General features: G+C 40.3%; 1 protein-coding gene across 1 annotated transcript in view; it reads right to left on the bottom strand.

Annotated features, from left to right (window-relative positions):
- The window catches only part of LOC139712067 (alanine--glyoxylate aminotransferase 2, mitochondrial-like), a 48,976-nt gene that overhangs the window by 9,925 nt on the left and 12,032 nt on the right, over positions 1–27,019 (bottom strand). The window contains exons 5-7 of the mRNA XM_071623904.1: positions 8,128–8,287; positions 3,484–3,609; positions 2,507–2,672 (exon numbers count right to left, since the gene is read on the bottom strand). Coding sequence (XP_071480005.1) covers positions 2,507–2,672; positions 3,484–3,609; positions 8,128–8,287 — 452 coding nt within the window. The remainder of the gene's footprint in view (positions 1–2,506; positions 2,673–3,483; positions 3,610–8,127; positions 8,288–27,019) is intronic.

Genomic DNA, 27,019 nt, shown 5'->3' with positions numbered 1-27,019 from the left:
ACAAAACAAACAAAAGCATGTTTGGAAGGCACATGATTATTAATTTTACAGTGTGTGTAAAAGGACGAAGGCATGCAGTGCAGGATGAAAACAGGATTGGGTAATCTGGGGTACACTTGTAACAAACTTATCTGGCTAGAAACATGGTTTTGAAACCACGTTCTGTGGTTTACATTTTGCTATAAACGGTAGTTAGACAATTAAGGTGGCTTGTAAACATGGCTATGAGATCAACCGTGAAGGTGCAATTCACTGAACAATGGTGACACTGTACTTCTTTCAGTTTGCTAACTTCTGATGGGGCCTCCTCTCCCACTATTTGGTGACCCTTCATCACAAAACCCAGAAAAAGTTGCAGACACTGATTTTGAAATAGGCCTGAAAATATGCAAATGTTGCATCAAATCTGTGGACTTGGCTGTTCAGTTTTGCCTGACAGACCTACCTCTCTCTTCTTTACAAATCTAAATGGAAAGTTTAAAACACATCACTATAGATAAAGTTTTTAAAAGTTTGGGTAGATTCATCAGGTACTGTTTTTGTTTGTTTGATTTTTGTCCCTAGTAGGTTTCCATAGCGCTATTCCTCAAAGGAGGTTAAAACAAGAGACCCGCGGGTCTAGCGCTCACCTGAGTATCGCAAGTTCACCTTTCACGCAGTCACTAATCTAAATTATTCACAGCTCTACCAAAATTTGACGAGGTATTCTCAAGTGGAAGATGAAAATGTACAATAAGGGCCCAATTTTTTCAAGATTCCTTAATTTGGGGGAATTGGGGCCCCCTGGGGCCCTCTGGGTGGGGCATGGTGCCCAGTTTGATAAATTGAGATCCTGACCACCTAGGGATGCTACCTGCCAAGTTTGACAAAAATCCATCATGAGGTTTTCAGGAAGAAGATGAAAATGTACAATTCAGGCCCCCATTTGGACCCTTCCAACCACCCCCCTCCCCCTACCCCCAAGAGGGGCACCCCTGGATCTCCTATGAACAAACTTGAAACTACAGTCATTAATGTACTCACTCATAGTATTATCTCAGCTCTATAACTTCTGATTCTAGAGAAGATTTTTAAAGATTCCTTCATTTGGGGGGTTTGGGCCCCCTGGGGGCCCCCTGGGCGGGGCATGGTGCCCATTTTAACAAATTGAGATCCTAACCCCCTAGGAATGCTACCTGCCAAGTTTGGTGAAAATGGGTCATGGGGTTCTCAAGAAGATAAAAATGTACAATTTAGGCCCCATTAGGACCCCTCCTCACCCCCACCCCCCCCCCCCCCCCCCCCCCCCTGGGTCCCAAGGGGGGCACCCCTGATTCTGCCATGAACAAACTTGAAACTACAGTCATCAATGTGCTAACTCATAGTATTAACCTAGCTCTGTCACTTCTGGTTCTAGAGAAGAAGGTTTTTGCGGATTCCTTAATTTTGGGGGGTTTGGGCCCCTGGGGGCCCCCTGGGTGGGTCATGGTGCCCATTTTAATAAATGGAGTTCCTAACCCCCTAGGGATGCTACCTGCCAAGTTTGGTGAAAATGGGTCATGGAGTTCTCAAGAAGAAGATGAAAATGTACAATTTAGGCCCCATTAGAACCCTTCCCCACCCCCCTCCCCTGGGTCCCAAGGGGGACACCCCTGATTCTGCCATGAACAAACTTGAAACTACAGTCATCAATGTACTAACTCATAGTATTAACTTCGCTCTATCACTTCTGGTTCTAGAGAAGAAGATTTTTACAGATTCCTTAATTTTGGGGGGTTTGGGCCCCCCTGGGGGCCCCCTGGGTGGGGCATGGTGCCCATTTTAACAAATTGAGTTCCTAACCCCCTAGGGATGCTACCTGCCAAGTTTGATGAAAATCGGTCATGGGGTTTTCAAGAAGAAGATGAAAATGTAAAAAGTTTACGCACGACGCACGACGGACGACGGACGACGGACGACGGACGACGGACGACGGACGACGCACGACGCACGACGCACGACGGACGCCGGACAAAGGGCGATCGCAATAGCTCACTTGAGCCTTTGGCTCAGGTGAGCTAAAAATATGATTCTTAACAGATCATATTAAAACAATCTCAAACATTTCTTACATGTTCTTTGCAGCATAGAGGCTAAGATCACTTATGGAAACATTGCATTGTCCCCTCCACTCATCCTCCCCCTCCCCAAACAAAACAAACAAAAAAATGCAAATATTCCTTTCACTTTGCATTAATTTACATGAAACATCATTGCAGGACATCAATGTGGACATACAAATTGGTAAAAACTGCAGCTTTTATATTTCTTATACTTTAAATTAAGTAGAGTCAAGATTTTACGAGATTGAGAAATTTCAGGTAAATTTGGAGAGATAAATGTAGGTAGTCAAATGCACCACTATAGATATACTTTTGAAATTGACCGTGCTTTCAGAGAGTAGCAACCGGGATAACGGATCACACCAGTGTACAGCATGCTCTCTGCTTGATCTAGGCAATGTCTAAATGAGCGACATTTCACTTGCCAATGTCTGGCTGGACGTCGTGTGTCTCGAACCCCCAGAAGTGGCTGCCCATGCGGCCAAAGCCCGTCTGGACCTCGTCGGAGATGCACACGCCCCCTCGCTCCCGCGTCATCCTGAAGTACTCCTTGAGGATGCCCTTAGGGTACTGCACAGTGCCTCCCACACCCTGGATTGATTGGGAAGAAAGACATCATGTAAGGAGACAAAATATGAACAATACATTCTACAGTTGTCAGAACTATTTGTATCATTTGCATCATTATCACATCTTATTTCTTTTTCTTCTTTTTTTTTCTTTTGGTGAGGAGAGGCCTGGGGGAGCAGAACTTCATTAACCCGTTGAGGATGGTTTGATTTTGCTACAACACACATTTCCCATAGAAGCTTGCCCGAGTGTACTCAGGACTTGTCCTCGACCGGTTAAGTTCAGTCATTGTGATGATAGCAGGGGGAAAGGGAGGTTCTCAATTCATGTCAGCAAATTTTTCTTCTGCCAGCCATGGCCATACATGTGGTATATAAAATCTATTTCATTGGTATATTTCATGAAGAACTCAGTGACAAATCTGCCAGTGATTAAATTTTGTGATAATGTTGTGAAATAAGCAAGATATATCTACCATTTTTACAAGAGAATTTAGTGATTTCCCATCTGTTTTTTTTTTTTTTTAGTTTTTTTTTTAGTTTTTTTTTTGGGGGGGGATCTCCTTGTACATGTCACAACACAGTAATGCACAACTTGTTTACAAAAACTTACCATTTATGAAATTATTTCATTACCGTCATCATCATGGATGAAAAATAAATGAATGAATGAATGAATGAATGAATCATCATCATTAATTACATTTATTTAATGTCATAGACATCCAAAATGTTGCAATTGTACTAGCAGCGTGATTATAATCACCACTACCATTATCACAATTGAAAAAAAAAAAAAACACAGCAAAGAAAACCAGTTGCAATTTTGTTACCTGCACACTTTCAGCGAAAAATCCAGCCACCTTTTTGCCTGCAGAGAATCTTAACACATCATCGTACTGCTCCAGGTACATATCTTTTGCCTGGCAGTTATTGCTGCAGTCACAATTTCGAATAGTCTGTGGGGAAGAAAAACAAAGGTCGACGTGGAAGATAGTGACTGACCTGTAGCTGTTAACATCAGCTGAAATCAAAATGATGACGATGCGAATTGCCTTCACTATTTCTTCTCAAGTAACTCTCTTCTGGACCCCCGAGTAGCTTCCACCTTTTCATCCTATTCACTCATATATTCTCTCCATATATTCTCTCCATACATTCTCTCAAAACTCTTCCTCTGTTTTCTCACTAAAATTCAACCTTTCATCACTCCGTCTCATGCACCTTCCTCCTTCAATATCTCTTCCATCCTTTTTCATTGACCGTATAAACTTAAGTTCTCATCCAACTTGCCAAACTCCTCCTTAGTCTCTTTCCTCATTGATTTCATGACCGCCTTGGATTTCCATGATTCTTCAGGCTGTTTTTAATACCTGTCCTTAATTTGCTCAGTCCTAATTATTGAAAGTCTTTGTATGCTTTCTTCTCCCTTGCATTTACATACCTCACCTCCTTGTTCCACAAGCATGCACCTCCTAAATCTCTCCTCCCTTTTCGCTTTCCACATACTTCATCACATGCTTTTAATACCCCTTCCTTAAAGGACAAACTTGCCTTCGTATCATATATGTGAACTGAGAGAATGCAGCAATATTAGTAGAACACATCAGTGAAAGTTTGAGGAAAATCGGACAATCCGTTCAAAAGCGATGAATCTTTAAAATTTCACTGCACAGTCACTGCAGGATGAGAAGACTTTTACAGTTAATATGTCTCATGCATAAAACGATATTAGGATAAAGTATAATGAGAATTCTACAATTTTTTTTTTTTTTTTGAATAAAGTATACATTTTTTTTTTACTTGTAACTGACATATGGTAAGGGTAAAAGTATTCCCCCTGCCTGCTGAAAGAGGCAAGTCAAGTGCTCTCTCATTATGAATGTTTGAGGAAAATTGGGCAATCTGTTCAAAAATTATGAATTTTCAAAGTTTCTGCACAGTCACTGCCAGATAAGAAGACTACTACATTTAATGTGTCAATTACAGTGAATTTTCCTAATATATTCTTTAAATCGTTTTGAACACATGACATCACAAGCTGTAGTCTTCTCATCCAGCAATGATAGCAACAAAAATAAAAAAAATCATTAGGTTTAACTTTTGAACAGATTGCCTGATTTTCCTCAAACTTTCACTGACATGTCCTGTTGATATTGCTACATTCTCTCAATCAGCATGTATGTGAAGGTAAACTTGTCCTTTAAAGGGACTGTACAGTATTAGTTGAAGTGGGGATTCATGTTTTGAACATTCCTAAGTGAGATAATGAGAAACCTCTTATGAAATATGAAAGAGCATGTAATTTTAGGAAGGATTCAACGTTTATTTGATGAAAATAGGTTTTCAAATGGCCGAGGTATCAAAAAAAAAAGTGATAATGATTAAAGGTGACAGGTCACGCCTTTTATTAGGATCTCTTTGTTTCACCTTGTTTTTGGATATCTCAGCCATTTCAAAACTGATTTTCATCAGATAACCTTTTAATACCCCTTAGAATTGCATGCTCTTTGACATCTCATAGAGTGGTTTCTGAATATCTCGCAAAACATTAAAAGCTAAATCCTCACCTCGACCAGAACTGTACGATCCCTTTAACCCTCTGCACACCACATTATTACCTGTCCACAGGTTTGTGTGTGAAATTTGTGCACACTTGACTCATTGGAACAAAAAGAATTGAAAGATTTCCACACATCTGGTGCATCAATGCTAACTAGCTCTTCAGCTCTCTCCTTAAAGGACAAGTTCACCTTCATGTACTTGTGGATTGAGTGAATGCAACAATATTAGTAGAACACATCTGTGAAAGTTTGAGGAAAATCTGACAATCCATTCAAAGTTATGAATTTTTTAAGTTTCTGCACAATTACTGCTGGATGAGAAGACTACTACAGTGTACAGATGTCACGTGCATACAACGATATAATGAAAATAAAACGAGAATTTCACAAAATTTTACTTTTTGAATAAAGTGCACATTTCTTGGACCTGTTACTGACGTATGTTAAGGATAATATCATTCCCCTTGCCTTCTGAAAGAGAGAAGTCGAGTGTTCTTTTGTTATGCGAGAAAAGTGAAAATAAGGTGAATTTTCTTTATACTTTCTTTATACCGTTGTACTCATGTGACATCACAACTACAGTAGTCTTCTCATCCAGCCATGACTGAGCAGAAACTTTAAAAATTCATAACTTTTGAACGGATTGTCGGATTTTCCTCAAACTCTCACTGATGTGTTCTACTAATATTGCTGCATTCACTCAACCCACATGTCTATGAAGGTGAACTTGTCCTTTAAATTTTGCTCTCGTCTCCTTCAGTTTCCACATCGTTCCCTTTCTCACAAACATCTTGAGTTTCTCCTTCTCCAAATCAGTGACAAGGCACCAACTTGTGCTGCAACTCCACTGGTACTGTTTTCCCATCCCTCAGATTCTTTGTTTTCTTTGTAATGCCAATCTCCGTCTCATTCCCCCCTGCACTGAATGTAACCTTTCTCTTCCCCATTTTCCTGAACCATGTATTTGCCGTACACGAATCGTTCTCATCGCAAAACTCCAACAGCATCCTTCCTTCCACATTTCTCTCCACATTTCTTTTTCCTCCATGCACACTCTCAGAGCCATGGATAGCCATTTCCCAACATGTCCATTAAAGTCCCCCGAGCCCAGAACTATCAAAATTCATCCATGCCATGCACATCCCATTCAAAGGCCATTTCAATTTATCAAAGAGCCTTGCTTTCTCACACCTTGTTTCCCCACTTTGTGGACCATGCCCAAAAATCACCCTTTCCATTACCACTTCTTCCTTAACCCGTTGAGGATGGTTTGATTTTGCTACAACACACATTTCCCATAGACGCCTGCCCGAGTATACTCGGGACTCGTCCTCAATGGGTTAACCCTCTGCTTGCCACATCATAATACCTGTCCATTGGTTTGTGTGTGAAGTTTGTGCACATTTGGCTCATTGGCACAGAAAGGGTTAAAGGCTAACACTCTGCCACTCTTTCTTCTTACCTCTACTACCTTCTCACAGCTTTCTTCCTTCACCATGACTCCCACACCTCCAATTCCCTCACTACTTCCTGACCACCACAGCTTGTACCTTCTTCCCTTGGTCCCCAGAAATTTTGCCCCCCCCCCCAGCCTCTCCACCTCACCTGACCTATACACAGCACACAGCTCCCCAATCCTCTTCCTTGGATCTTCACACTCCTCAGCACCCCTTCCACAAAAGGCGTGTCTTCATCAGCCCGCAGTTTCAAAATAGCGCGCTATCTTGCGGTTACCAAACTAGTCCGATGTCAAAATAGCGCGCTATCTGTGTAGTGAAGACGCAGATAGCGCGCTATTTGATCGGGAAAATTTCCCCCAAAATCTTGGTCTAGTTCGTCAACTAGAGCGCTAATTCGTGAAATAGCGCGCTATTTTGGGTGCGTCTCCATCAGCCCTAAATTTTCTCGATCCCTCCACGCTTCTGGTTAGCCAGCTGGCAATGGAAAGCGCATGTACAAGCAGCTAGTGATTGTGTATAGTACATTACACGCACGGTGTATTCAAGGATCACATGTGTGTACTATAGGCCTACTGTTGTTGTCATCTTTAAAACCAGGGAGGTGATTTCTCTCACCTCCCTATTAAAACTCAGTGCCGTGCATGCTAGCTGTTTTTTTGTAAACTTCTTCCTCTGGTCCACTCTACTTTAGCTGAAGATTCTTGCAGATTGAGTGCATTTTGGATTTGTTTAAACATTGCAATTCGTTAATTTCATATAAGATGCCTCACTGGACAGAAGAAAGAGTAGCGTTATTAATATCCCTTTGGAGAGAATTTGCTGTACTGTTCACCTCCCTGGTTGTAGAATCGTACATACGGTGATATAGGAGATTTTGAGCGGGGAAATCCACTTTCGAACCGCGAGCCAGGCAGAGTAATATTGCAAAGTGCGCATGCGTCAATTTTCGGACTAATTTCCCGAAGCAGGCTGTTCGAGCTGATGAAGACGCACATTCGCTGTATCGGGCTATTTTCTAAGACCACAAAATGTCCCGCTAAATTGAACTTCGGGCTGATGAAGACACGCCTAGCGACTACCCACATTCCAATTTCCCAACCTCACCCTAAGCCCCTTTTCAGGCCGCTGCCACCATAAATCAAGTCATGCTTACATGATATATAACACATACATACATTAATACATAAAAACACACAAACACACGTATGGCCTACATTATAACATAAAAACATACAAACAAACATGCAGTCCACTTTGAAATATAAATCAAAGTATGCACATACATATTCTAGAGTATACAGTACATATTTCTTGTCCATCCTTCACAGAACTCCCATCACGCTTCCATCCCATACCCCCTCTCCTTTCTATCCTGTCTATCACCATTCCCCCTACCCCTCCCCCTCCCCCTTCCCCCCCCCCCCCCCCCCCCCCCCCCCCCCATGAAGCATACCTGTACTGGCGAGTCCCTGCAGTGTTTGCCTCCCCAGGGTCCCCGGAACACGTCAGGATTGATGGTGTTCTTGATGCCAAAGCTGTTGGGGGTGGGGTAGAACCAAGTGCTCAAGGCAGTGAGACCAAGCAAGTGTGGGCTGGCTCCATGGTAGGCGTTCCTACTCAGCACACAAAAAGAAAAGTACTAAAGTCATTAGTGCTTCATATGGTACAAAATCATATGCCCAGTGATAATTACACATCCCAAGAATGCAGTTCTTAACACTTTTAAATGAATTGAAAACGTTCATAAAAATAGTCAATTAACAAAGAATCTGGAGGGTTATTCATATAGGGCCTAAAAATGTCCAAATTTTCAATGCAACCATTTCTATTGAAAGAACCCTGCCCCATCCCCCCCCCCCCCAAAAAAAAAAGAAGAAAAAAAGAAGATATCACCACATGAAATACTGACTTCATCCACTTCTGATAAAGTAACATACTGTACCTTAAGCATTTTTTTCACTTCTTCTACGTTGCATACAAAAATTGGACATTATCACACAAATTTTCATTAAATTTCACACACAATATTCATATTTACACAGATACCAGGGGCTGCAGAACTCAAAACTACTTTCCTGATGGTTACACTTTAGTTTCAAATAAAGCCTGAAAATATGTGCCATTCATAAGCATTTGCCACTGCACAAAAGTAGAGAAAAAATACCCCAAAAATGAAGCTTTATAAAATAGGAATTACACATTTCCATTTCGCACAAAATGTTCTATGATTTATCACTCTCAAAACTGGTTTGAATCAAATGGGTGCCTACATTTTTGTTTTTCCTTTTTACTGAAAATAAGAGTCCTAAATGTATCTGCTTATAAATTAGAGAGATCTCTTAATCTTTTAAGTGCCATTACCCACTGACTGGCCCTTTAAGACATTCTGCTTTGGTGGGCTATTGTTCACTATAATCATGTACTTCGTACACACAAGCACAGTGCAAACTAACCGCAGCAGCGACCCCATATGGACAAGTACGTACCGTATGTTACAGCGCCCCGCGACGGGGTTAAGTGCAAACATAAGCCAATAATTCATGACACATCCTAGATTTTAATTATCTTCAACCACAACACATTTTTTTTCTTTAAACTGGATTGCTCTGTATTTTTAATAGAGACATCATAGCACAATATTAATCCAGAATATAAACAGCATCAGCAGATGCATTATCACTTTGCAGGTACATGCCTAATACCACTGGGCATTGCCAAATATACACTTTGAACTGTTCTTAGAATTTGCTGGCTAAGGCACAATACTCTTCAAGGCATAATATTCAATGAACTTTGTACTTGTCAAAGATTCTGCTAATCATTGAAATAAGCTCGTTCATGGGAGGCATGGCACGGCTATTTGTTGGAGGTATCTAGTTTAAATGTACAGTTTACCATTGGGAGCAGTGATTTTAAAAATGTTCGAGTTATCACATTTGAAGCATATGTGTAGGTCAGTTGTATCCCAAAACATCTTACAATATAACAAAAATTGCAATAAAACCTACAAGGAGATATCACTGTTTCTAATTAAACCACAACTATAGATGGTTTTGTCTAGATACACTTTTATCATAACTATTGTTTACATTTTGTATATTCAACAATACTTAACATTGATTATACTGGTTCAAATTTTCACATTGGTTGCTCTATCCCTAACACACATTTTAGAACTATTTTGAAGCACTTAAGCTGGGTTTTTGTTTCATCTGCAAATGGTAAATAATGCCTTTAATCATAGTTTAAATGATCTCCTTTAAAACTTTTGTTCTCTCTTGTCCTCCACATTCTATCTTTTCCTTTTCGTTCTATCCATCTCTTTGAGTTGTTTTCATTTACTGTATATGTGGTTTCTCTCGCGATGGTTTTATTTTCGCGCTTTTCGCGCTTTGAGGTTGAACCGCGAATTTAACATCACGCGAAAATGTTTTGAACTCATAGCTTGTTACAATGCTATTGTTACCGACCACGAATTTAAACACACGCGAAAAAGTCGGCACCGATGGAAACCGCGAAAGTTTCCGTACGCGAAAGAAACCACTTTTACAGTAGTCAGTCTCTCACTGTGTATCTATGTTGCTCTTGTTCCAGTAAAGCTGGATTGAAATTATGAGGCTAACAATGAACAGCAGTTCAAAGTGTCAGCAGGGGATATTCAACTCTAAACTCACAAGTGCTATTGAGAACAATGACAATACTTATTAATGTCATAATGCCTGAATCAGCTTGGCAAATCTAGTCCCAAGAACATATGTGTGGCGCTCCGACGAAATGAGTCATAAGTCGCACGGGGAGTTTTCCCGTAATGAGCCGAAAATGAAGGGGAAGCACTGCTCTGGTCGAAATTTTTTTATTACGGATTTTGATTCCTTGATGTTTTATCTGTTTGTACAGAAAATTTCAGCGTGTAAGAATGAGTACAAGTGTCCCAAATCACAGTTTTTCTGAGACAATTTTTTTCGGTTACATTTTTTTCGAACGCTCGCCTTTGCGTTGCGTTTCGCACCTATTGTTCTTGCCCGATCGAGACTCCGCCTCCGTTGCTAGGGTGCATGCTAATGAGGCATTGCTCTAGACCCCATTGAAGACAAAACAAAGCATGATGCGCGCGGCGGCGTCGTCGGCGGCCAAGCGGCGAGGGCTTTAGAATATTACGCAATAATAGTGAGCTGACCAAGGCTATCGATTGCATGACCAGCGAGTTTCGTTTTATACATGCCCTCCATTTCATGAAGTGGTGATTGATGTGACGCACAAATCGCGCTGAAAAAAATAATTCCATCGAACGATCACGCAAAATTTATGATACTTTATCTATGAGCCAATACAATGATCATATATCGAACTTGAAACCTCTTTATGCGAGTGTGTACTTTTACAACGGTTTTTAATTGGCCTCATTAATGAATTCATTCAAATAATCATAACTTTCTTTCCCTGGTATGTGACTTGCTGTTTAAAGTTCATCTCTAGAGATATAGTAGGGCCTAAGTTGTCAATTAAATGTATTATCGTTTTTATAAAGTCGAAAATTCGTGTGATAATTCGCCAAATGTATGTAATGCGTACTATTATTTCCCTGGTTAATAAAACTTATTGCCCTATTTCTTATGATGGTTTGGGCCGTGACAGCATGGAGAGAAATCGGAAGACAAACATTATTAATGCCCAAATAGGTCGTGTTCCCTTTTGAGGATATTCTGACTCTTGTCATCTGTGTATTTTTTAGAAGTAGGACCTAATTGAGAAAGGGACAGAAAGCTGTGTCGCTACTCAAAAGTGTGTTTTTTCATTTTGTTTTGTTTTTTGATCAGAATGTGTGGAATGATAGCTGTTTGTCGTGTATTGCGTGTAGCTGACATGTGAGAGGTCAAGTCTGCAAAGAATTTGGCTAACAGCTTTGCGAAGTAGCAGCGCTAATTGCCCATTGAATTGCGTATTCTGAGGAATTTCGAATGAAAGAACTCGGACGACACTGTTCACGCCTTGTATCCGAATAAACCCCGCATCAACGAAGCCTTAAACAATGAAAGGTAAACTTCCTGCTATCAAGGGGTGGATAATCACGCAACCAGTATTCTTTCGTCGCCATTGATAGCAGAATCAGTGACGGAATGGAGTAACAGTGTTGGAGGATCGGCATTATGTCTGCTAATTTGCAAAAGAATTTTTCAGTCCCCTTTTGTCTTCAGAACCACAGTCAGGGACGCTAACTTACTCTATCTCCTACAAGCTGTCGTTACTATCTTAAAACGTGAATTTTATGAAAGGTTAAAAGTGATCGCGGAATCAGTTCTTCTGCGTGACACATGCAGGCTTTTATAATAGCATACCAAGCTTAAATCGTTTACCTGTATAGAAAGGGCAGGGATACACACTTATCGCAATCATCCGGATTTGAGAGTGATACACCGTCTACTACTTTTCTTCATCTTTCCCCCAACAAAGACCATGGTAATTCAAAACAGACAAACAAACAAACTAACTAACTAACAAACCAGCAGTTGCATTATATCAGAACGTATACAAATTTTTGTGTTTCATGTATGTATCATCTCTTGATGTATAGTAGCGTATCCGGGCACTTACCCCCTGGGCAACTACCCTCCTGATAATTACCACCCGGATAATTACCCCCAGGTCTATTCCCCCTTAGGGCAACAACCCCCCGGACAACTACCCTCCTAGGGCAATCACCCTCCAGGGCCATTACCCCCTAGGACAACTACCACCCGGTCATCTACCCTCCTAGGGCAACTACCCCCAAGGGCAATTACCCTGTATATATAGGAGGAAGCTGCCAAGAGAGATCACAGAAAGATTGGCAGGGTGACTAGTCTTTCCTCTCAGGATAACTACCCCTTGGGTAACTACCCCCTGGATGACTACCCCCCGGATAGCTAACCCCCAGATAACTACCACCCGGATAACTACCCCCTGGATAACTACCCCCGGAGAACTACCCCCTGGGTAACTACCCCCCGGATAACTACCCCCAGGATAACTACCACCCGGATAACTACCCCCCGGAGAACTACCCCCCGGAGAACTACCACCCGCATTTCTACCTCCCCCCCCCCCCCCATAACCATACCCCGACCCCCACCCCCGCCCTCTCCTGATACCTACTGGACAACCCTCCCTCCCCGCCCCCCGAAAGAAGTACCACCCTTCGTAATTTTTCCATAAGTTCATAACACCATATCAGAAGATGCACCTTTCTCTTACACTGTCATCATTTACTCTTTTGGCTTGTCATTTTCTACCGTTATAACACATTAGAAGATAAACATAAGAAAAGGAGAGTTGATTTCACTGCAATTCATATTTCCTTAACATTAGCGAGGGACCCTTCGACATAAAGCCATAATTTCTGATAGGATCCGGACACGGTTTTATGAAGTCAGTCCTGACAAGCTGTCAGTTCCACACAATTACCAATCGTTGTAGGTCGATCAAAGCAGGTCCATGGTAACAAGTCGGTGACTCGAGCTTATCAATCAAGCAGAACCCATGGTTTTATTGAAATTATTAGAGACTATCAACAAGATGTCATAACTGGCAACTTTTATCAAACGGTGCCCTAATCTGTCATAAGAGTAAGATTACAGCTTGTTTTACATACAAGTAGAATTGTGCTAGTTTTCAAGTTAAATGTTCCCGACACTTTAAGGGGAAATCCAGTTCATATATAAGTTAGTCTGATTAGAAAGAGTAAAATATTACGAGTTTAACGGTATTTCTTTTTTTTTTTACAAAACACCCCTAGTTGTTAACGAAGTCTTTTGTCCTGCACCCTCTTTTTTAATAGATCTATAGAGAGTTGTAGTTGACAGAATCCTTTTTACATTATATGGCTGCTCTGTTTTATCCCGGCCATTTCAAGAGTATTTTTTTTTCACAAAAACTTGAATCCTTCTTGGAATAACATGCTCTTTAATATTTCGTAAGGGATTTCTAATTTTCTCACCCAAAAGATATTTAAAACCTGAAGTTAGGTCTCGACCAAAACCAGACGATATGTAGTGAAAAAATGCTGTTGTTTTTTTCAATTCAAATAGCAAACGTTGTTCGAAAATAACAATAAGAAACATAATTTTCTGGGGGAGAGTTATTGTAAGAGGGGTGACTGTTTGGAGCCTAATTTTAATAAGGAGTAATTGTCAAGGGAGGTAATGCTCTGCGGTGATCATACCAAGGAGGTGACAATCTCTTCCCACATTCTTGATATACTAGTTGTTAATGCCCAATGATGCAGTAGGGCAATTCTGAAATGAGCGTTAACGGTATAACAGTAAAATAGTTACAAAATTGATGAAACAATGCAAAGAGAGAAAATTAAGACAGAGACGAAGAACACAAATAAAGATACAGTGCACTCCCATTACAACGAACACGGTTATAACGAAATTTCGTTATAACGAAGCAAAACTTCTGGTCCCCAAATTATCGCCATTAAAGTCTATGGTACACAATTCGCTTATAACGAAGACAGTTATAACAAAATTTTCGTTATCACGAAGTATTTTCTGAGCACCACTGACAAAGAAAAATAAAGGAAATGTGCTCCGTTTTAACGAAATGCGGATCGCATTCGAAAATGCGTAGCGGAACAAGCATTTTTAAAGCGTCTCTGCATGAGCGAACGCATCATTGAATGTTCACTCCGTGTATCACGCACAGTTTCCGAGGGGAACTTGCATTATTGTAATACAATAATCTGAATTCAGATAAGGTTAGTTTCATTGTTCCGAAGTCCTTTAATACAAAACACAGATTCTGATACAACTAAATGTCCGTAATAGTTCGGAAATGAAATATTAAGCACATTTTGGCGTTATTCCATAACAAAGGTTCGTTAATCCGATAATAAAATATGGTCGTTATTCTCATTCTTATACGGTTCGTTAGTCCGAACATGATAGGAATTCAAAACGTTCGTTAATCGGAACATTACAAAAATATCGTTAATGCATGGTGAAAAAAGGAGAGTACACTAACAAAACTTAAGAACTGCAATCCTTATAATCGTCTTAAGATAAATAAATCTTCGAAATAACTAACCTTTCTCATTTTTTTTTTTCATTAACAAAATTTCTTCGGAATAACGAACCTTATTTCATTTTCGGATGAAAAAGCCTTCGGAACAAAGGACTTTCTGAATAGTGAACCTTTCTCACTTTTTGATTTATAAACCTTCAAAATGACGAACCTCATTTCATTTTCAGATCAACGAACCTTCGGAAAATGAACAATATATTATTTTGATCTAAATCATGAACTTTCGGAATAATGATTCTTCAGAAATGCGAACCTTCAGATAAACAAACCATCGGAATCCCGGGAATGGCAAAACTTCGGAATAAGGAGCCTTCGGAGTAACGTACTTTTATAGTAAGAAAAGAACTTTTGGAATAGCGAACTGTAACCAAATCCTACACCGTCATTTTCTCCACATGTGTGACAACACAAACAACTTTATGCTCTTTTTAAAATGTAATATTTTACGAAATTAAAAAGGTATTCTCCCATCTCACATAGCTTTCCAGCGTATGAGGATTCAACAAACAAAATTTTTTATGCGTGGTTTCCTTCTTTTCCTTATACATTGCATATTATATTTGTTCGGTTATAATGAAATTTCGTTAAAACGAAAAAAAAAACAAAAACAAAAACAAAAAACTGCCAGTCCTGAGCATTTCGTTTTAACGGGAGTGCATTGCACATGAACACACACGAGATAAATCCCTTGTAATGAGAGAAAGAGGAAAGGTGAGTAATGAATGACAGGAATAGACTACCTTCACGGTGGACAGAGAAAAGCGAGAGGGAAGAGGAAGATGATGGGTCAAAACCAGGGCACGTGAGGCATGAGATATAAGCTCCTCAAAATAAAGAAGTGTTACATGGAGTTGTTGTAAACCATTGTGGCTAAAAAATATTGCAAAAAGTATAACTCATTCTGAAGTGTAACATTTCTTCAAAATGTCTTTAATTCAATGGTAAAGGCATTCAAACGTAAAAGGGACTGTACAGTACTGGTTGAGGTGGGGATTCATGTTTTGAACATTCTTCGGTGAGATAGTGAGAAACATCTCATGAAATATGAAAGAGCATGTAATTTTTAAAAGGATTCAACGTTTATTTGATGAAAATTGGTGTTCAAATGGCTGATATCCAAAAAAAAGTGATAATAATAAAAGGCGACATGCCCCACCTTTATTAGGATCTCTTTGTTTCACCTTGTTATTGGATATCTCAGCCATTTCAAAACCGATTTTCATCAAATAAACTTTTGATACCCCTTAGAATTGCATGATCTTTGACATCTCATAGAGTGCTTTCTGAATATCTCGCAAAACGTTAAAAGCAAAATTCTCACCTCGACCAGAACTGTACATACCCATTAAAACTTCTTTTATACTATACTATCAAGAGAAATCCGAAATTTCGGAACAGTAAAAGAAAATACAGATTTAGCGAAAATAGTTTTGGTGAAAGGCATTGACATTTACTGGATTACCGGGTAGGATATGAAGGGACAGCTTCGTGTTTTATGAACATAGAGTCAGAATAGTAGAGCAGATAAGCCGAAAAAAATTTGACTAAAGCATGAAACTTTCACCAGTGTTAGTACATGTTACGAGATTCATTTTAAGATCGGGAGGTAAGTCTGAATTGACCTCTGATGACCTCCAAAGGTCAATGACCTCAAAATTTGATAAAAATTGATATTTTGCGTCATTGATTAATGTTAAATATGGTAATGATGTACTAAAACTCATTTTCGTTACAGTGAAATTGTCTTCATGTTCCATAGAACCCTGACAGGTTTCTACCTTTGACCTCTGATGACCTCCAGAGGTCAATGACCTCAAAATTTGATAGAAAATGACATTTTGCGTCATTGATTAATGTTGAATATGGTAATGATGTACTAAAAACTCATTTTTGTTACATTGGAAGTGTCTTCATGTTCCATAGATCCTTGACAGGTTTCTACCTTTGACCTCTAATGACCTCCAGAGGTCAATTATTGACCTCAAATTATCAGAATGTTGATATTTGGTGCAATTGGTTGATGATAAACATAACGCTGTCCTAAAAATTAATTTGTGTAACAACTGAATCTTTTTCCTATTCCTCAGATCAAGGGAAATTATTTACGCGTCTCTGCCTTTCTGAGGACTGTGACAGGTCAATGACCTCAAAATATCAAAATATTGATATTTGATGTATATTCAATGGTTAACTGTTTACCTGGTGTGCAATCATGCATTATGCTATTAGCATATACTCCATTGTATAAGAAGTGTCTTCTCATTCCACAGAACATTGGTCATTACCCTGAGTATATCCAACTTTGACCTCTAAGGACAATGTGAGGTCAGACTTTTAGAATATCACTAAAAATTTGTGTAGGATTGCAAATATTGATGTTTGGCTTCATTGGTTTAATCCTAAATGTTTAATCATGTACAAATCACGCCTTGACGTTATAATCAAAGTATGTATGCACATTCCACTTTAAAGCATTGGTTCATAGTAACAGGTCTGAGGAATGTGAGCGGTCAATTATTTCAGAAATGAAGCTTACGTGTCTTCAGTGATGGCAGTGACCTCAAATATAATGTTTGTTTGGGTAAGTTATGCAGACTATAGCTTGCATGAAATTATATGCAACATTATCCAATTTGCACTGGAAAAAATTTGTACGCTTAAACATGGAAGGTGGGGAGAGGAGTACCATATTTTGGGTTGATGCTTAATAGTTTGTGAACAGGCATATGGCAAAGTCCCTTGAACTGGATGAAAGGGTGACAGATGCTAACCAGAAAACAACAGGCCCACCTCATCAGCGATGTACGTTACGAGTCAAACAACCCGACTTGTACAGCCCATGAGTTACGCAGCCCACGAGTCATACATCCTGTGACCTAAACACTAGATAAACAAGGTCAATGAGCTCGGCATCAAATATAATAGGCCCACAAGCTGTGCGGTCCGCGAGCTCGACACTCGAGGAAAACAAAGCCCACGAGATTAATATATGTATTACATCAGAAAGCTTAATCTATTCAGTGTAGGTCTTGTGGACCTCCCCCCCCCCCCCCCCCCCCTCCATGTGTCGGATTCGTATGGGCCTGGTTTGCCTAAGTGTCAAGCTCATGGGCAATGCTACCTAGTTTCCAGCTGGCGGGCCTGTGTTGGTCAGTGTCAAGCTCGTGGGCTGTATGGTTCCGGTGAATGACTCATGGTCCAGGAGCATACAGTGACGTCATGGACCATTTGGAAGGCGACATACTGTGAGGCATAACATGCATTCCACATGAAGCAACCCTGTGTCTTGCAACTTGCTATTGTCATCCAATTAAGTTTGGGTCATTACGTCAGGCAATTTTGGGCATTTTTTCAATGACCTGTTTAGGAACCTCAATTCCAAATAGGAGTGGAACTACTATTTACTCTAATTGTCTTCTTTATGCTCGATACTCCTTAACACTTGGGCCTGGCCAAGAGTTGTGCCCCCATGCCCAAATATTGGTTGTTTCCAATATGCCGCCATCCGGTTTGCATCATATGTGTGAATCAGGGTACGCTGGCAGCGGGTAATATCACCTGCATGATCCGGTTAAGACTCTCTGCCAGCAAGTGGTGATTCAGTGTAACCTGCTGAAATTGGTCTAGATCTATACCCTCGATCTCTTTTAAGACAGGGCAGCATCTGCGTCTTCAGTGAAGCACGCGATCGGCACACAGATCTCCTCCACGACTAAACTGGATAGACATCCTGTAGTCAGACCAGCGTTCTTATAGGTCCACAGCCACTGTATGCGATCATCAGAGTCTTCCAATGGCAATATCTAAACAGTTTGGGTGAAGGCAAGCTTTTGTCTCTATGATGAGTGCATTGCACATAGAGTACAGGATGCACGAGCTGATAAGAAAGGTTCTTTTTGAATCGCGGGATATTCTACACTCCTTTCTCAGGCAGAGGTTCTGAATTATCAGGTCGTGCTCAGTCTGCACACAGTGAGCTGAACACCATATCAAGTATACGTGTGTAATGATTGTGTGTAATGATATGGGAAAAATGCATGGAAAAATCAAAATACATGTTTATGTATTTTACGTGGAATCAGTTCCTGTTCCGAAAATGCGAGGCTGTATTGCAGGTGGCCTATTGAAGGTGGCCTTCAATTTGTTTTTCAGAGTATATTGGCATGTTTAACAGACTGTATTTCACAAATATGCCTCTTGAAATGTTTTGAAAAACTTCTGCTTGCTTTTACATGAGCGGATGATTATCAGTTGTTTTTTCTGCTTTTTCATTTTGTGTGAAACAAAGTATTGTTTCTCTTCAAAAGATAGCGTGCCAATTAATCTGCACTTACTGTTAGTGCTCTATCGGCCCTATAAGACATTCAAACCCACCTTCAGCCTAGACATCCGTAGACGTTGTGGTGTCGAGCGGGATCTGAACATCTCCCATGAAGCGAGACTTCTCTTTTCTTTTCTTTTCCCCAATAACAATGTGAAACAAAGATATCCGTAGGCATTGTAGTATGTAGTCGTGGTAGAGCGAGACTTCTCTTTTCTTTTCTTTTCCCCACTAACAAACAAGTTTAGCAGGAAACATAATAGAGGTATTCGCACATACTGTTTACATTTCCCATCACATGCATTTTAGCGTGCCAATTAATCTGCACTTACTGTTAGTGCTCTATCGGCCCTATAAGACATTCAAACCCACCTTCAGCCTAGACATCCATAGACGTTGTGGTGTCGAGCGGGATCTGAACATCTCTCATGAAGCGAGACTTCTCTTTTCTTTTCATTTCCCCACTAACAATGTGAAACAAAGATATCCGTAGGCATTGTAGTATGTAGTCGTGGTAGAGCAAGACTTCTCTTTTCTTTTCTTTTCCCCACTAACAAACAAGTATAGCAGGAAACATAATAGAGGCATTCGCACATACTGTTTACATTTCATAATTTACTCGACAGAGTGACTTATAGGGGCCTACTTATCACTGTCCACGTACTCGAACAGTTTTCGCTAAATATACAAGCGGATGTTCACAAGACTGCAAGGAGTAGAATGATTTGCCCCTTAACATGTCAGACTACTACATCTCTTGAAATATCTTCAAACGTAAATTAAAGTCATTCCTCTTAAATGATTACTCTCGGTCGACGAATGAGGTCCTCGTCTGCATGTCATTGTCGATCTCGTCAGTGTGACTGCATGGGCCGTCCGTTGAGCGGTCTGCCGTCACGCTGTCAGTAGGCCTATTCTCTTCGTCACCATCACTCTCCACTTTGTATCAGTCTGACAGGGCGCTTCAACATCTCCGATGACACCAGTTGACTATTTGGAGTTTGTAATTGCACTCCAAATTGGCGTAAACCAAAGTTTTGTGCTATCGTGACTCCTAGTTTTTCCTAATGTCCTGCTGCTCGCCGGTTCAGTCATGACAGTCAGATCCTCATCACATTCACAGCGTAGGTCGATGGTGCATTCGGCGTTGATAAAGATTAGTTGGTTGACTTGGAGGGGGGGGGGGGGGGCATGATGTACCAAGAAAGGGGAACTCCTGACTTTATCTCTGTGGTCTCCAACTATTCTCAAAGTTCCTCAAAATTCCAAAATACTCTGCAGCCTTTGCTTCACTACATAGTGTGAAGCCGCTCCCACTGTGCTTGCCACTCTAACTGATTTCTCGGCTGAGACATGTTTTTTTATAACTAATTTACTAACAAACTTCCTTTCCCTAAAGCATTTCATTGGCTCAATCTTACATTGGGGTGTGGCGTTCACTGGAAATTAATTTCTTACCGGTCAAATGTTCAATTTGCTCCTCCTATTCGTTTCTGTGAAAACTCAATTTTCTATGATTCATCTCAATTTCTGATTAACTCGCCCACTGTCTTTTAGTTTCTTCATTCACTTGTTCTCTGTAACCACTGGTAAAGACTTTATTGTTTCTTGGATATCAAAATGATAAACCAAATGAATATTAGTGTCCTTATGGCAACCAACGTCATCGTTGTTCTGGGTCATTATCCCTGAATTTGTCTTTGGAGTTCCTGTTTGACCCACTCCATTAAACAATAAATGCTAAAATAGAGGGATAAATTCTGGCAGGAGGGCCACCTTCCAGCTCAGAGGGTCATTTATGTTTGGGGATCAGAGGGCAAAAACAAGTCATCACGTCATTCCCCGTAATTTGGCGCGGGGCTTTGGGGATGGAGAGTGCTGACCACTAGCGGGGAAAGTAGCCAACATCAAACTCATAAATTCCTATGACCATAGACTTTTCTTGGAAGAGGTGGTTTTGACACACACACACAAAAGAAAGGAAATAGCTGGAAGGAACATAAACGGTTTCATAAGGGCTTTTTACACTTGTAAATTTTTGCTTAGTCCCGTACCAAAGGTGGGGCTAAGGGGGGGGGGGGGGGGGGGGGGGGGCTTAGCCCCACCGCTTGTACGGGACTATCCTTTAAAGGACAAGTTCACCTTCATAGACATGTGGGTTGAGTGAATGCAGCAATATTAGTAGAACACATCAGTGAGAGTTTGAGCAAAATCGGACAATCCGTTAAAAAGTTATGAATTTTTGAAGTTTCTGCTCAGTCACGGCTGGATGAAAAGACTACCATAGCTTGTGATGTCACATGAGTACAACGATGTAAAGAAAGAATAAAGAAAATTCAACATATTTCCATTTTTCTCGCATAACAAAAGAACACTCGACTTCTCTCTTTCAGAAGGCAGGGGGAATAATATTACCCTTAATATACATCAGTAGCAAGTCGAAGAAATGTGCACTTTATTCAAAAAGTAAAGTTTTTTGAAATTCTCTTTTTATTTTCCTTATATAGTTGTACGCATGTGACATCATACACTGTAGTAGTCTTTTCTTCCAGCAGTGACTGCGCAGATACTTAAAATATTCGTAACTTTTGAACGGATTGTCCAATTTTCCTCAAACTTTCACTGATGTGTTCTACTAATATTGCTGCATTCTCTCAATCCTTATGTATATGAAGGTGGACTTGTCCTTTAATAGCCCACTGTTTACACTCATTTTTGCCAAAGTGGGCTAGCCCCACCGATAATCCCGTACTATCTGGCCCTGCAAAATAGCAGGGTTAGCACCGCAATTGCGGTGCCAAGCAAGTGAGTGTAAACAGAACGAAAAAATAATCCGGGGCTAAGCAACGGAGACGAAGTCCGACCCCCACTGACCAATCAGAAACGAGGTAATCAAGTGCTGCCGGTGCATGCGTGTACGTGTACAGTGCACAGCGTAATCATGAATATTAATGTGGTTTGGAAAGTCCGGGGCTAAGAAATACGAGTGTAAAAAGGTCAGTTTTCTCCTTAGCCCCGGACAAGAGATAGTACGGGACTGATTGGCCAGTGTAAAAAGCTGAAACAATTGATACGGGACTAACGATAGTCCTGGGTCAGAGAAAGTCCGGGTTAAGAAACACAAGTGTAAAAAGGGCTAGGAAAAGGACTGCAGTGTTGTTTTCCTTTACTCTCTATCCTATTCTATTCTATTCTATTATATTTTATTCTTTATTATAAACACGTGCTAGTAGCCATCTGGGCTACAATTGTGTTTGTTTTGTACATCCTCTAAAGGTCACCAGAGGTCAGAGGTAGAGCCTTATCTGTGCTTTTTGGAATAATGAAGACAATTTCTTGTAAAACAGATATATGCTTGTTTTGTACATCTTAACCGTGTTTATCATTAACTAATGACACTACAGATCAATATTATGATATTTTGAGGTCATTGACCTCTAAAAGGTCACCAGAGGTCAGAGTTAGAAACCTGTCTTTGCTCTTTGGAATATGAAGACAGTTTCATTGCAAAACAGATATGCTTGTTTTGCACATCTTAACCATGTTTATCATTGACTAATAACATCACAGATCAATGTTATGGTATTTTAAGGTCATTGACCTCTAAAGGTCATCAGAGGTCAAAGGTAGAAACCTGTCAATGCCCTGTGGAATCAGAAGATTTGTAGTACAAATGCATATTTCGTGCAGCGTAACCAAGATCTAAGCCTGTCATTCACAAATGCCTCCAAACATCAATATTCTGATATTTAAAGTTCATTGACCGCTGGAGGTCATCAGAGGTCAAATCAGACTTACCTCCCGATCTTAAAATGAATCTTATGGTATGTACTAACACTGGTGAAAGTTTCATACTTTAGTCAAATTTTGCACAATTCTCGTGATTTTGAGGGCTTAACCGCTCTACTAGAATACAGAGGGAGAAATTAAGCTTGTACATAAATCGTCCTAAATGCAAACGATACAAATCGTAAATCCTTAAGATGTTGTTTTCATAAGATGATGTCTCAGTATGGCATCTCCGTGATTCCTGGCAAATAATACAAAGAACTTCGTTTTCTGTAGTAATGATATCCTTTTTATTAAAAGTAAGAGTCGGGGTGGGGGTGGGGGCAGTGACCCGGGAGGTAGTTACCCAGGGAGTAATTGACGTGGTGCACTGTCCTGGGGGTAATTTTCCTCTTGATAGTTATAGGGGAGGGGAAGTTGTAGGCCTACTTATCCGGGGTAATCATCCATGGGGAGTTATCGGAGGGGGTAGTTATCGGGTGGAAGTTATCTGGGGTCTAGTTATCGGAGGAGGGGGTAATTAATCTGGGGATAATTATCCTGGTGGTAATTATCGGATGGGGGGGGGGGGGTAGTTATCCGGAGGGTAATTATCTGGGGGGTAATTATCCGGGGGGTGGGGGGGGGGGTGGGTAATTATCCGGGTGGGGTAATAATCCGGGGGTAATTATCCGGGGGTAGTTATCCGAGGGGTAGTTATCCGGGGGTAGTTATCCTGGGGGTAGTTACCCAGGGGGTAGTTCTCCTGGGGGTAGTTACCCAGGGGGTAGTTTTCCAGGGGGTAGCTATCCAGGGGGTAGTTTTCCGGGGGGTAATTATCCAGGGGGTAGTTATCCGCGGGGGTAGTTATCCAGGGGTAGTTATCCGAGGGGTAGTTATCCAGGGGGTAGATTTCCTAAGGGGGAATTGCCCTGGGGGTGATTGCCCTAGGAGGGTAGTTGTCCTGGGGGTAGTTGTCCCAGGGGGTAATTACCCTGGAGGGTAATTGCCCTTGGAGGGTAGTTGTCCGGGGGGTAGTTGCCCTAGGGGGGAATTGTCCTGGGGGGTAATTATCCGGGTGGTAGTTATCCAGAGGGTGGTTTTTCAGGGGGTACTGTTCCTAGACCCGTATAGTAGGCATTTGTTGTCGTTTTTACAGCGTTTCCTAATAAATGCCTATAGCGAAAACCCAACACAACTTTTATCAAGGAGGGAAGGGAACTTAAATTTAAATATAACATAGTTTACAGAAATCAGACATGTAAATATGGCAATCATATACATCCGCACGGCCGATTGTAATCTCTTACTTTGATTATCAAACGTGATCGCCTCAAAAGAATTTTGACTACGATTACAGAGGTATCATCTACAAGACATAACTGATGGTTTACAGAAGTGATCATCAATTCAGTAAGGATTAGTCAAGTCATGAATTCACTTTACCCATCATGTCTAATCGAACCACGACATTGTTTGGGTAACCGTGCCTTTTTATTCTCATAGTTCAAACTAATTCTTGACATAATCAAAACAAATAGTTCTTTATATAATTTCTCAAAATACTCGAAAGATGGCCTAGGTCAAAACTTTCTACAAAGATTGCGTACGGCAATCTTTACTAGCCTAAACAAGTTTTCTAGAGCTATCAGTTCCCCCTATGACGATGACTTCGATTGCGTTTTGAACTTGCATCGAACTACTTTCAAAACAGCTATTACCTTTATAGTTCAATTAATAAACCAGTCTTTTGAATTCATAACCAACATTCGTAATCGTAACCATACAGTAACATAATACTGCATGTCAATAAAAGTTGGAAAATGTAAATGCTATGTCAGTAGCGCAGAATAAATGAGTAACGATTATCTTCATACATTCTAATTCCTAAGTGATGTCGCTGCGAAAATGGTTTGACGACTGCTTCAAGCAAATAAAATAAAAAGGAATGGGATTTACTTCTAATGATAGTGCCACGCCGTACAATGCATTTCACTGTATTTGGTAACGTTTCGTTACGTTTCTGTGCGCTTTACGTACGGAAAATAAAAGGCAGATTGATGCTATTAACATGCTAACACACAACGCATTCAAAATGTTTTTGTTTTTTTTTAATAAAAATACACAGTGTACAATATAATGCTTTAGTATACGTTTTGAAACTTTGAATTTGCGAGTCCTTTATAAAGTTATAAGCAGGGTTATTACGTTATCAAGCAAAAATTAAAGTATTTAGGGATTCGGATTTGCGCAGAAGACTAACAGTGCTATATATGGCGATCGTTCGCAACAGAGACAATCCTCTTCATTAGATATACAATGTAATTCTGTCTTCATGAATTGAAAGAGAAACGAAAAGAAGTCAACTTTTTAACTTCATTTAGCTTCTCACCAACTGAACTTAATTTGATCTGCCATGCATGACATCGCTGTGTGTTCTATTAATTCTATTGAATTATTTGATCGGCGTGCTTGTTTTTTATGCAGAATATCACAAGTAAGTTTAATTCACTGAAGTTCATAATGTTTGTACATATGGCGTGTTCGTTGTTTTGTATTTTCATTTTCATAATATATCATTTGTCCATTATCTGATTCTGACCACGAAAATATGGCGACTGTTCAAATGCGGAGCATGTACTGGAAAAATGTAATGTCTCCTGCCAGTATAGACAAACTAAATTCTAGTCTATCCCCGCTTTAAATGGAAATGGAAAAAAAACGAAGTTCGACTTTCAGTAGATTTCAACTGTTTTGTATAGTGCCTGATTCATGTAATGGACACAATTCTTCAGCACATAAGCAATCACACAACTTTCGGGAATAGATGTATGTCTTAATGATTGTATCTCATGGAAGAAAACTCGTCTCCTTGCCTGAATTTTAGCTTCTTCCTGTTCAAGCCTGAAAGAAATAGTTGAACATCAATCGCAATCACTATATAAGAGAGGCTATCCTTAAAAGTAAGCACAAGAGTACTGAGACACACTACGAAATAAAAACGGGCCTTTTATCACTATTGACAACGCATGACATTGAAATGTGTTTTTTTTTATCCTTGGGGGAGGGGGGGGGTTAATACAATGGATTATTCTGAAGGTTCGTTAATCACACAAGGAAACATGGTTCGCTATTAGCTTAGGTTCGTTAACAAGAAAATTAAATGCGGTTCCTTTCCGGTGGTTCCTTTACCCGAAAGAAATCAAGCAATCATTTTTTCTAATAAGGTTTGTGAATTTAAAATGAAGTGAAGAAGGCCTAAGTATTAATTCCGAATATTTGTCAGTATTATTATCTATACTCCAAACTCCAACTGCAAAAGTGATGTAAAAAAAAAATCAGCTTAAGCTACAAGTTAATGTTTTTTTATATGCTATGGTATTACAGAAGTGACTGAGAATAATAAGTATATTTATGATACAATCATTGTAAACCCAATGTGAAGCTGTCAAGCCTACATCAACCTTTGCTTCTGATATACGTATAATATGTGCAGCATTGGCAAGCGTGATAAGCGATGATTACTGTGCACGCAACGCCTATAAAGGAAATGTGCCTAATATGGCGGGAATTCAGAATGTTACGGCTGTATACAGCTGCAGCAGAACAGACGCGAAAGCAGTCTTTGATGCTCTGCAACATTACGACCATGTGCGTAATTTGAGGGTTTTTAGTACACGCAAAGAACACGATCTCAAAAGACGACTATCGTTAATTAACGTCATTGACTTTTTCTACCGATGCTGTCTTTTGAACCCCGCCTACAATAGGTTCTCAGGTTCTATTTAGGTATTGATACTTGCTAAACGCATCCTCTTTAGTTTCCATTGACAACAACATGGGAGGAGAATGGAAGCGATGAACGCCCTCGCTAAAAGACGCTTTTCGTAAGACGCATTGCGTGCCCGCTTACAATAGGTTCTCAGGCTCTATATTTAGGTATTGGTAGTTGCTAAACGCATCCTCTTTAGTTTCCATTGACAACAACATGGGAGGAGAATGGAAGCGATCAACGCCCTCGCTAAAAGACGCTTCTCGTAAGACGCATTGCGTGCCTTTTTTTCTTTCTACTGTTTCCTATTGTTTGTGAGTTAAAAACTTGCGGCAAACCACAACGCAGCCGACACGCAACGCGTACCGACTCATTCATGCGGCACGGACACAAACGCGCCGAAGTTTACATTCAGGCTGC

Source organism: Diadema antillarum, unplaced genomic scaffold (assembly GCF_040938485.1).
Source record: "Diadema antillarum isolate AM-2024a unplaced genomic scaffold, OU_Dant_1.0 seq00001754_RagTag, whole genome shotgun sequence".
NCBI lineage: Eukaryota > Metazoa > Echinodermata > Echinoidea > Diadematoida > Diadematidae > Diadema > Diadema antillarum.
This window is presented reverse-complemented; position numbering and strand designations above follow the sequence as displayed.